Here is a 12,393-nt window from a genome sequence, read left to right on the forward strand (position 1 = left end):
TGAAGTGCGGTGGAGGCAGATTCGATTGGAACATTAAAAAGGGAATTAAACTGCTGCCCGCAAAGGAAGAATGTGCAGGGTTCCGGGGAGAAGGAGGGGGAAATGGTGCTAGGTGAGTTGTTCATTCAGACAGCCAGTACAGACATGATGGGCCAAATGGCCTCCTTCTGCACCGTAACAATTCTGCGATTTACTTCCGACATTTCTGATATACGCAGGAAAGGAAATCAGAAGAGAATCTTGAATAGTCCACATTGAAGAAATTTGCAGAACCTTTCCATGATCTGACATTTAATGGCAGAAGAAATGATCTGTCGAAGCCTGACAAGCCAGGATTTGAAGTACTATATTGCAATTCTTCAGTTATTTTTTCAGGGTTCCCTAACGGCACCAACCAGCAGCAGAGACTGAGGAGCGGGAAAGTGCAAAACTAAAAAATTTGAAGAAATAATTATTTAACAGAACCATACATAGAAAATAGAAGCAGGAGGAGGTCATTCGTCCCTTCGAGCCTGCTGAACTTGGGTAATATTTTTCAGAAGCCAAAGTGTAAATTATTTAGCTGCTCAGTTAGATGGTCCTACTTGGAGCTCAGTCTGTGGTTCAGGAACAAAGATATTTTCAAAAGAAAAATGTTAACCAAATTGCAGTTTGCGTTGTCTTTGAGTTGTAATGTCTTGTGTCATGACGTTGGGTAAAGGTTTTTCACACAGGATAAAAATCAGACACGGTTTAGAGAGGATGTGTTGGACATCTCGGAGCTGATTAGAGATCAGTTTTAACCAATGCTTGCAGGTTATTAATGCAGCTAATTAAAACAAATCCAATAGGTTACGTGATGGCCATTACAGACACCGCTTTTTATCCCAGTTCTTTTCAAGTTAGCTGAATTGAAATTCCCCAGGTGCCTTGTGGGTTTTGAACACAGATTATGTTCCTGTAACATAACTAATATGATACCATTGTTGTTAGTTGAATACGAATAATTATCTGAAGTAGGGTGTAGATGAACAAAACATTTATGCTGAAGATGAAAGATCATCGGTTTGGAACGGTAACTTTTTTTCATCGCTCCCCAGACAATGCCAACAGACTGAGAATTTGAAGCATTTTCTGTTTTTCTTTGTGTTGAAACTTGGTTTCCGGAGAGGATGCTCTACATCATGGGCCCTAGCCAGTCCTAAAACTGGAATTAATGATCATTTGAAGCAGAGTATATGGTTAGATATGACCTCTTGACGAGACAGATAATAATTTCATATTGCTTTCCATGAAGTTAAAAACCTAGAAGCTGTGATTAGAGCTACCATAGAGCAGAAAACAGGTGCCATGAAGGTTCTTCTTTTTGATGAGCTCATGGACATACTGGAGCTCCTTCTGCGATATACCACACTTCATTATGCCGATCCACTAATGTCTTTGGGCTGTATGAAAAATAAATGTTTAAAAGTTTGACATTAAGAGGAGCAATTTTTACTGACGTGTAAATTGCAAATTAATGTACATAATATGCATTGCAGAATGCAGCATTGCCCCAGGTCTTTTTCTTTAGCTTTCACCTCTTCTAGGATAATGTAAGCCATGATGTGGAGATGCCGGCTTTGGACTGGGGTGAGCACAGTAAGAAGTCTTCCAACACCAGGTTAAAGTCCAACAGGTTTGTTTCAAACACTAGCTTTAGGAGCACTGCTCCTTCCTCAGGTGAATGAAGAGGTACGTTCCAGAAACATATATATAGACAAATTCAAAGATGCCAGACAATGCTTAGAATGCTCGCATTCTAAGCATTGTCTGGCATCTTTGAATTTGTATATATATATGTTTCTGGAACATACCTCTTCATTCACCTTAGGAAGGAGCAGTGCTCCAAAAGCTAGTGTTTGAAACAAACCTGTTGGACTTTAACCTGGTGTTGGAAGACTTCTTACTAGGATAATGTAAGGGAGACAAAACTATCAAAGAAAATATATACAATCTGTCTCCATAGCTCACCATTCGTTATTAACAGAATGCATATAATAGTTTTCCTTTCTTCCAGGTGGGAAATGTCGTATCTTTGCTTTGCTTTTTGTGTCACTGGAATAGCCAGTGATCCAATCTCCTGAGAAATCACAGATCTACTTCCCCCATGTACGGACTCGTACCCCCACTGCATTGCTCTCGTTCCTTCCCACTTTCTCATTATGTGCATCCAAGAGTATAGGCCCCCAAATCTTCATCTGTGTTGCAACGGCACTAACCACCTGGAGTTGAAAGAATACTTAATGTCCCCCCATTTCATCATAGTTAAACTTGTGAACTCTATGCAAAGGATTGCCTGTCCTGCACCCTACAGTGCAACGCATTGCACATCAGTTCACTCAATTACCAGATAACCATTGTATTAAATCAACAATTTCCCTAAACTTGCACTCACTCTTTACCTGTTGTAGCAAGCGCCATAGTAATAATTGGAGTCATAGTGTTCGCCAGCATTATTCAGCTGCTGCCTCAATTTCGAGGCGTTGAATTTTGAATTCCATGCCAATAACCAACCACTAAACGATTTCACGTAAGTATACATATCTGGGAAGTCAATGAAATAAATCTGTTTCATATAGAAGAAAAAAAATGTCAGTAGGTTAAGAAATGGAAACATAAACAGTGCCATGGAATTGGTTACTTAATGTGACAAGAGGAATCCCAACATTAAAACTTCCTTGTTTAATAATAATCTTGTGCCATAAAATGGTGGATTTTAGGTTTGTGCCTTGAATTTAGCATGTCGTAACTCCTGGTCTAATTTGATAGGCAAAAACATGGGGCGGGATTCTCTCATCCCGTGGCAGAGTGTTGACACCGTCGTAAACGCTATCGCGTTTTACGAAGGCGTGAACAAGCCGCTCTGAGAAGCGATTCAGGCCTGCAAATGGGGCAGCATGGGGGGCGCGGCGCCAGACCAGCGTCGGATACGCAGGATGCGTCAATGATGCAGCGCCGCAAGGTGCGCGAGCGGCACATAGTCCCAGGACCCGCAAGATGGCCGCCGTCCACCGTGTCTCCCCGAGGTTCAGGGACCATGACCTCGATACGCTGCTGGACACGGCCGAGGAGAGGAGGGCGATCCTGTGCCCCAGACGAGGACACCGCCACCCGAACAGTGCAGTCCTACATAATTGGAGGGAGGTGGGCAATGTTGTCAGCGCAGTGGGGCACACCCCACGGATCGGCGACCAGTGCCGCAAGAAGATGCACGACCTGACGAGGGCAACCAGCGTGAGCCCCTGGCACCACCCCACCCCCACACATGTGAAAGTAGCCCCCCCCTCCCCCAGGAGGTGGAAAAACCCCCCACCTGACTCACATGGGCTGCATCGACCCCTGAGAGCCGCTTTGGCTGGGTGTCCCAAGTTCCCATGCCATAATCTAGCCAACAGCTGCGCAGCATGCGGCGGACCGCCTAAACTCTGATGCTTTCGCCACCCCAGGAGAAGACCGGCCACAACCACAGGGAGCGTGAGAGAAACGGAGGGGGTCCACCCGTACGGCACCCCCTCACAGTCCACGAGCAGAGGGCACTGGACCTCGTTGACGGAGCCAAGGACCGGAATTTCCTCTTGCCAGATCAGAGGCACACCAGCAAGTGAAACTCCCCTGCCTGGCTTCACCCCCTCACCCCATTCCCCCCCCACTCCACCCCCTCACCCCATTTCCTCCTCCCCACTCCACCCCCTCACCCCAGTCCACGTGTCTAACGATACAAGCTGTCTTGTGTCTTCCAGGACCTGCCGCCGGTCGCCCCGGCCCGTCTAGCGTAACTCGTCCACGACCAGTGCCAGGTCCATAGGCCCCCAGGGACACACGCCACGGCAGAGGGGGGAGCGGACGCAAGAAAGCCCTTCCACCGACACTGAGACCGAGGACACTGATGCACAGAGGAAACCGACGGCCAGGATACTGAGACGCAGGACACAGCTGCACACGACACCCGGGACATTCCCACATAGAGGACGTCGACCCAGGACAGTGACACACAGAGGACGGGAACCCAGTTGACGGACAGATCGGACAGTGACCCTCAGACGGGGGCAAGACAAGGACCATCGGGCCAGGAGTCAACGTAGGAGACCCCCGACTTTGGCTCCGATGAGGACATGGACTTTGCGTCACTGCTGTCTCCCACACCCTCCACCATCGCAGAGACTCGCACCTCGGTTGGGCACTTTAGTGATGAGGCTTCTGGGACACTAACTGGTGCGCAGCACACTGCCGTACCGGTACAGCAGGTGGAGATAGGAGCAGCCGAGGGGCCAGACAGTTGGAGGGCCGCCCAGCCCCAGCAACTAGCTGCCGCCCAGACGGTTCCCGGGTTCCTGGAGCTTCCAGACCCACCCACAGATCCGATGCAGTCAGACACCCATGGACTAGACAAAGGGATGATGGCCGGCTTCCAGCAGCTGCAGACACAGTTAGAGGAGTCCATCCGCGTCCAGGATCAGGGAGTGGTTCCAGTCATGGCTGCCATGCAGGGCAATACCGCACGAGTGGCGTCCGCAGTGGAGGCAATGGGGGAAATGGTGTTGGCCATGGGACAGGGGCTTCATGTGCACACGTCATCCGTGGCCCAGGACAAGGCTGCCCTCTCACAGGCAGCCATGTGCCAGAGCCACCTGGACATCTCAGCCGCGCTCCGCAGTCTGCCCAGTCTCAGCAGGCCACTGCTGAGAAGATCGGCGGCGTTGCCAAGGTGACGGCCCAATCTCAGCAGGCCATCGCTGAGAGCATCCGCGGCATTGGCCAGATGCTGGATGGCGTCGCACAAGCCCAGAGGGAGGTGGCGCAGTCCCAGACAGGGATGGCCCACTCCCTGGGCTCCATCGCAGCTGACGTTAGGACCCTGGTCGATACCACAGCGGGCCTCCAGGACTGGCAACGGCAGGTGTCGGTGGTGCCTCGGGGCTTGTCTCCGCTCGCACCACCGTCCCATAGAGAGGCCTGTGGGCCACCAGGCACCCCGGGGGAGGAGGAGGTTCTGGGGCCCGTTCCGGTGACTCCTGCAAGGGTGGGCCCAGAACACTGTGGCACGTTGGACTCCCCCCGTTCCGTCCCTGGTGTATCTGGTGTACAGCGGGCAGACCAGGGTGGCACCACGCCATCCAGCATGCCCGCGGAGCAGCCTGACCCATTCAAGCTGGGCGGCGCAGGTGCAGGGCATAGTTTAGTTATAGGGGCTAGGGCACGTGTATATAACCTTTCTAATTAAATTCACTTTTATACCAATGCAAGCTGCCTTTGTGCTATGTCCGATGCCTGCGAGGTCGGTTGGGGGACTGAGTGCTACTGTGGTTGAGGGGTGATGGAACGTTGAGGGCAGGTGGGTGTAATAGCCCCCCCCCCCCCCCCCGGACATCCACGGCACCCTGCCGCCAGCGACTCAACATGGCAATGTGATGGAGTGCACAGCACGCATACAGGGACCACCGAGGTGGAGGGTGCAAATGTGCCTATGAGTCAGACAGTGTCTAACGATTTGGAGCTGACAGCACATCGTAGATCGGGTTGTCATCATCCTCCATGGCATCAATCACACCGGCTTCCACAAGCAATCCTGTGAACCCAGCCCGTTGTGCCACAGGTGGATGTGTAGTGGAGGGGCGCTGTGCATGTGGTCGTGTGTGAGCTAAGGGTGGTGGGTGGTGTGATAGGTGCGTCTCATGGGTGTTGTGCGGGTGAGGCATGGTGAGGTGGTGCCAGTGTCCCTGCTGAGCGAGCCCCATGCCCCCTAATTGGTGAAACATGCGGCGATCAACGCCTCCCGTGCTCGCTGGCCAAGCCGGTGGCGCCGTGCAGCCTCGCGTCCATATCCAGCCCCCATGATTGACCCTCTCCTCCTCATCCTCCTTATCTGGAGAGGCGGCCCCTTCCTCAGGCTCGCCCTCTGCCCCCTCCTACTCCTCCAGCACATCGCCCTCTGCTGGACTATATTGTGGAGGATGCAGCAGACCACAACGTTGCGACCGACCCTCTCCGACTGGTACTGGAGGGCCACCCCAGAGCAGTCCAGGCACCTGAAGTGCATCTTCAGTACCCCAAAGCACCTGTCGACCACACCCTGGTTGCTGCATGGGCCTCATTGTAGCGGTTCTCCGCGTCAGTGCTGTGGCCTCCGTATAGGCGTCATGAGCCACGACCGCAACGGGTAACCCTTGTCGCCCAGTAACCAGCCCCTCAGCCGTAGGGGGGTCCCTTGAACATTGTGAACATTGGGGATGAACAATTGTGCCAGGATAAATGCGTCATGTACACTGTCTGGGTACCGGGCGCAGACGTGCAGGATCTTCATCTGGTGGACATACCACCTGAATGTTCATGGAGTGGGTCCCCTTCCTGTTCATGAACACATCCCTGTTCGCAGATGGCGATGTGCACCCCATCGATCGCCCCCTGTACCATGGGTATCCTGGCCATGGCAGTGAATCCCGCTGCCCGGGCATTCTGGTGGGAATGGTCCACAGAGAACTGGATGTATCGGTCTGCGATGTCATACAGGGCATCAGTCACTGCACAGATGCACCGGTGTGCCGATGGCTGGGAGATGCCGGGCAGGTCTCCACTCGGCGACTGGAACGACCCCGTGGCATAGACGTTCAGGGTCACGGCACCTTGACGGCCATCGGGAGAGCATGTCCTCCCCCAGTGCCACGCCGTGCCAGGTGTGCCATCAGGTGGCAGATGTGGGCGACGGTTTCCCGGCTCATCCAGAGTCTCCTCCTGCATGCCTCCTCCGACAGGTCCTCGAAGGACATGCGGTGCCAGTAAATATGAGGCCTCATCGGGCGCCTTGGCACCACCACCTCCTCCTCCTCCTTCTCCTTCTCCTGCTCCTCATCCACATCAGTATCCTCATCCTGTGCCTCGCCCTCATTGTTGTCGTCCTCCTCCCTCTTCTGCGCCCGTCGGGTGGGCGACCACGCAGACTGAGTGGGTGTCACTAGGCCCTCTGCAGCCCGTCCCTCTGCTGCGGCCCGTCCCTCTGCTGCAGCCTGTCCCTCTGCTGCAGCCCGTCCCTCTGCTGCGGCCCGTCCCTCTGCTGCGGCCCGTCCCTCTGCTGCGGCCCGTCCCTCTGCTGCAGCCCGTCCCTCTGCTGCGGCCCGTCCCTCTGCTGCGGCCCGTCCCTCTGCTGCGGCCCCTCCCTCTGCTGCAGCCCCTCCCTCTGCTGCAGCCCCTCCCTCTGCTGCAGCCCGTCCCTCTACTGCGGCCCCTCCCTCTGCTGCAGCCCGTCCCTCTGCTGCAGCCCCTCCCTCTGCTGCGGCCTGTCCCTCTGCTGCAGCCCCTCCCTCTGCCCCAGCCCCTCCCTCTGCTGCAGCCCATCCCTCTCCAGCCCGTCCCTCTGCTGCGGCCCGTCCTTCTGCTGCAGCCCGTCCCTCTGCTGCGGCCCGTCCCTCTGCTGCAACCCGTCCCTCTGCTGCAGCCCGTCATTCTGCTGCAGCGCGTCCCTCTGCTGCAGCCCGTCCCTCTGCTGCAACCCGTCCCTCTGCTGCGGCCCGTCCCTCTGCTGCAGCCCATCCCTCTGCTGCGGCCCGTCCCTCTGCTGCAGCCCCTCCCTCTGCTGCAGCCCGTCCCTCTGCTGCAGCCCGTCCCTCTGCTGCAGCCCGTCCCTCTGCTGCAACCCGTCCCTCTGCTGCAGCCCCTCCCTCTGCTGCAGCCCGTCCCTCTGCTGCAGCCCCTCCCTCTGCTGCGGCCTGTCCCTCTGCTGCAGCCCCTCCCTCTGCCCCAGCCCCTCCCTCTGCCCCAGCCCCTCCCTCTGCTGCAGCCCATCCCTCTCCAGCCCGTCCCTCTGCTGCGGCCCGTCCCTCTGCTGCAACCTGTCCCTCTGCTGCAGCCTGTCCCTCTGCTGCAGCGCGTCCCTCTGCTGCAGCCCGTCCCTCTGCTGCAACCCGTCCCTCTGCTGCGGCCCCTCCCTCTGCCCCAGCCCCTCCCTCTGCCCCAGCCCCTCCCTCTGCCCCAGCCCCTCCCTCTGCTGCAGCCCATCCCTCTCCAGCCCGTCCCTCTGCTGCGGCCCGTCCCTCTGCTGCAACCTGTCCCTCTGCTGCAGCCTGTCCCTCTGTTGCAGCGCGTCCCTCTGCTGCAGCCCGTCCCTCTGCTGCAACCCGTCCCTCTGCTGCGGCCCGTCCCTCTGCTGCAGCCCGTCCCTCTGCTGCAGCCCATCCCTCTGCTGCGGCCCGTCCCTCTGCCCCAGCCCCTCCCTCTGCTGCAGCCCATCCCTCTGCAGCGCGTCCCTCTGCTGCAGCCCCTCCCTCTGCTGCGGCCCGTCCCTCTGCTGCGGCCCGTCCCTCTGCCCCAGCCCCTCCCTCTGCTGCAGCCCGTCCCTCTGCTGCAGCCCGTCCCTCTGCTGCAGCCCCTCCCTCTGCTGCAGCCCCTCCCTCTGCTGCAGCCCGTCCCTCTGCTGCAGCCCCTCCCTCTGCCCCAGCCCCTCCCTCTGCCGCAGCCCGTCCCTCTGCCGCAGCCCGTCCCTCTGCTGCAGCCCGTCCCTCTGCTGCAGCCCGTCCCTCTGCTGCAGCCCCTCCCTCTGCTGCAGCCCGTCACTCTGCTGCAGCCCGTCCCTCTGCTGCAGCCCGTCCCTCTGCTGCAGCCCGTCCCTCTGCTGTAGCCCGCCCCTCTGCTCCGGCCGCCGCTGCTGGAGCCTCTCTGAGCCACCTGCACCGAAGCTGCCATTGGGCTGCATGCAGGGCAGCGGCTCCTGCCATGGCTGGTGCCTAAACATTATGATCTGCAGGTGGTGTGGGTATACAACATGTTTAACGATGGTGCATGACCCCCTCTATAGCCATGGGCTACATGTCTGCCCCGGTTGGCTGGTTGCGCCACAGCCACGCATGCACCCAGACCCCTGCCCATGCCCTCAGTGCTCCGACCACTATTGCCCGTCCCTCCTTCTAGCGCCACCGTTGGATGGCACTGCCCTCAGGGGGGCTGCCATGCGTGCGGCCCTGGACCTACCCGCCAGTGGGTGCCGCTGGCTCGGAGGGCCGCCCCCTGGGGGTGGGTCTGGCACCCATGCGCACGTCCGGCAGGCTTGTGTTCAGCCAGCGCTCGGGGTTGGTGCCCATCAGCCTGGCCGCCATAATGGCATCCGTGGCTTTGGCGCCGCCCTGCCATGGCGGGCCATTCCAGGGAGGCGGCCCTGTTGTCCCCATGCCCCCCCCCTTCTCCCCCCCTTCCCGAACATGAAAGCCCTCCCCCTCGCTCCCAGTCACGGCCGTGCCCATCCCAACTGACGTAGGTCCCCCCACACGCCGGTCCCTTGCCTCATACGCCCGCATTGTCAGCCAGCACGACTGGCTGCCGATTTTTATTGGCAGGTTAGAACGGCGCAGGCGTGACCTCGGGTCATGCCGTTGGGCTTCGGCCCATCCGGGCCGCAGATGATGCTACACTCTCAGAGATAGCAGAAAAATTAGAGGAAAAATATACTGCCCTGTAGTACTTCTTTACACTGCTGCGTAGTGTTGCTAAATTTGGGAGCAAATGAAATCATTGACTCCTACTGAAGAGATAAAAATTAAGTTTAAGATGAGAAAAAATGTGCTTGTTTGAGGTAACAAACAGCATTTCTGCTTGGATGGTTGTTACTCACCAGTGACAGCTAAATATAAGGTAGATTAAAGTCATTGTGTTGCAGTGTATTTAGGCCAAATGTGGTGAATCATAAATTAATAGGAAGCAAACAAGCAATTGTTATCATTCTGGTTAAGGAACAAAATCTATTGATACACGCCCTTCCTTCAAAGCATATTTATCATCAATACCATTCTTAGGAGGCAAGGTTGAATGTGTTGAAAATAAAACTCCGCTTAATTTGATCTCCGACATGCAGAGCTCCTGATTGACAACACACCATCAGGGATTATTCTGATTGGCCAAATGTTTTCCTCACATGGAGCAAGGGAAATTGGAGAGTGAGTCACCCTGTCGACTTGTGCATCATTTCATGGCTATATGAAGATTGGCACTCACTAAACTCCCCGTGAGCAGATTGGCTGCCTCACCCTTCAGCCAGTAAATTCTATACAATACAGAGGGAAATTAAACGAGCAGGAAATTAAAGAAAAGAGGCAAATAATACGACTAATGTACATTTTACAGAGATGTTGAACTATCTATTTACTCACATTAGTATCAGTGGGTGCTGGGGGGCTCTGCTGATAATCAGCTGGCAGCAAAAAGTAGATAATGTAGTTCTTGAATTCCATTATTCCTTCATTTTGAGGTATTTGAAGCAGAACAGGAGCTGTCATGTTGATATGTTTGCCTGTGTTCAAATAACACCGTTAATGCTTGTTCATATTGGGGACTCTGCCGATATGCTGCTGTAATTTGGTGGGAGATTGTCAGAAATCTGAAAAAATGGGTAAATGTTGAAGTTACAGTAAAAGATCGAGATACCCCATGTGTATCTTGTCGTCTTTATACCCTGTTAGTATAGAGACCTATATGGGAAAAACGTGAAGCACAAGACACAAATATGTTTAATAGCATAGAATACAAAATAATGTCCATCAAGCAGTGATGTGTGACTCCCTTTCTCATCACCTTTGTCCTTTTTCATCACCTTTGTCCTTTTTTTCTGATCTATATTGGCTGCCTGTCCTGGGATGCCTTCACTTGAAAATCTCAGCCTTTGCTTTAGCTCCCGCCAATCCTCACCCTCACCGTAACTCTGCAATGTGCTCCAGCTCTACATTTCTACTCTCTCAGCTCCCCCCCCCCCCCCCCCACACACACACACACACACACACACCCCAAGCACCCTACTCTGATTCCACTCAATCATCTGTTTGCTCACAATTGATGACAGAGCCTTCAATGGCCTTGGCTCCAACTCGTTGGAATTCCTTTCTTAAACCTTTCCGTATTTCTACCCCTCCCTCTCTCATCAATATATTTCTCTTTATTTGACCTAAACTGAACTTCCAATCCTGCATCTGACTTTTTTCCAAGATTAAGTTCTTTCACCTGCAATGTCATTCTTCTTTGTTTCACTCCACTGCGACTGAAACCCTCAACCAACGATCAATAGCTAGAATGGATAAAATTGCTTTCGAGGCTCAGTTTATTCTGTCATGTGAATCGCTAGATTTCCTTGTTATAAATTTCAGGTCCACCCAAGATTCTTCATGTATTGAAACAGATTGTCCTAATAGACTTCTTTCACTCTTTAAAAGAGCATTTGGCCATTTAATAAGTGATATTCAATTTACCTCCAGTCTGCACCGTTTCCAATTTTACTTGAAACGTCCTTATCCCTCTTCATTTTATGGATACTGGTATGATAATTAATCATAAATAATGTTAATTTTTTTGCAGAATGTCAGGAAACAAGTAGTTTTAAGTAATTTGTATTTATGGGCAATAGAAACAAGGCAAAGCTGACAGTGAGTTTCATGTAAGAAAGAGTTAAAACTTTGGTTAACTTCACGATACAAAAAGGTCCTTGTGGATTTTGATTTCATTTCAAACTGTGCCTATATTGTAATTAAGGGTTAACAACGTGAAAGGAAACAGGGTTTAAAGAAAGACAGGGCCAAGACTTAGCAACCAGGGGCTCACACCAAAAAGCATAAGCACGTGTGGTTCAGTTGGAACCGGGGCAGGATTCTGTCAGCCCGGGTCCTGGCCGTCCACACCTGCTCTGGGCCGGCAGGACCTCGGCATGGAAGGGTTGGGGCGGCCTGTTGGGGGAGGAGGGGTTCCGACCCCGGGGGGGGGGGGGGGGGGGGGGGGGGGGGGGGGGAGTGGAGGGGGGGAGGGAGGGGGGGTGGCCTGACCTGCGATCAGGGCCCACCGATCGTGGCTGGGGGCCTCCTTTCCTACACGCCAGCCCTTGTAGTCCTGCGCCGTGTTGCGTTGGGGCCGGCGCGTTGAAGCAAGCCACTGCGCATGTGCGTGTTGGCGTCGGCGACACTGCGCATGCGCGGATCCCGCAGCGCCCAGTTTGCACCGAGATCAGCAGCTGGAGCGGCGTTAACCACTCTAGTGCTGTGCTGGCCCCCTGTAGGGGCCAGAATTAGTCGTGGGGTCGGCCCATTCACGCCGTCGTAAAACGCGAAGGCGTTTATGACAGCATGGACACTCTGCCGCGGGATTAGAGAATCCCACCCCAGGTATCTGCGAAGAAAGCAGCTCTCACAGCAGAGATGCAGGGCAATGGAGTAAGGTGCAGACAGCAAGTCCCAGAAGCTAAAGAACAGATAGTTTGAGAACCCAGGGAATGAAAGAGAAGTCCCAGGATGATTGAAGTCAAAGGGACAAAGAACTGGAATCTGAACAAAGTACTGGTCACTGAAGTTAAAGAAAGGGCAGAGAGAGCCTCCCCATAAAAGAAAGTGCTGAAAGGTGCAGACCTGGTGAAGT

The 12,393-nt window shown here is 54.3% G+C and overlaps 2 protein-coding genes across 2 annotated transcripts in view; one reads left to right on the forward strand and one right to left on the reverse strand.

The window, feature by feature from the left end:
- The window catches only part of LOC119957195 (cAMP-specific 3',5'-cyclic phosphodiesterase 4B-like), a 597,446-nt gene that overhangs the window by 11,051 nt on the left and 574,002 nt on the right, over positions 1–12,393 (forward strand). The window lies entirely within an intron of this gene.
- Positions 275–12,393, reverse strand: part of LOC119957196 (heme-binding protein 2-like) — a 29,696-nt gene continuing 17,577 nt past the window's right edge. Inside the window, exons 5-7 of the mRNA XM_038785010.1 lie at positions 10,152–10,291; positions 2,424–2,587; positions 275–1,424 (exon numbers count right to left, since the gene is read on the reverse strand). Of these exons, the coding sequence (XP_038640938.1) occupies positions 1,355–1,424; positions 2,424–2,587; positions 10,152–10,291 (374 nt within the window). The 3' untranslated portion in view covers positions 275–1,354. The remainder of the gene's footprint in view (positions 1,425–2,423; positions 2,588–10,151; positions 10,292–12,393) is intronic.

Source organism: Scyliorhinus canicula, chromosome 25, assembly GCF_902713615.1.
Source record: "Scyliorhinus canicula chromosome 25, sScyCan1.1, whole genome shotgun sequence".
NCBI lineage: Eukaryota > Metazoa > Chordata > Chondrichthyes > Carcharhiniformes > Scyliorhinidae > Scyliorhinus > Scyliorhinus canicula.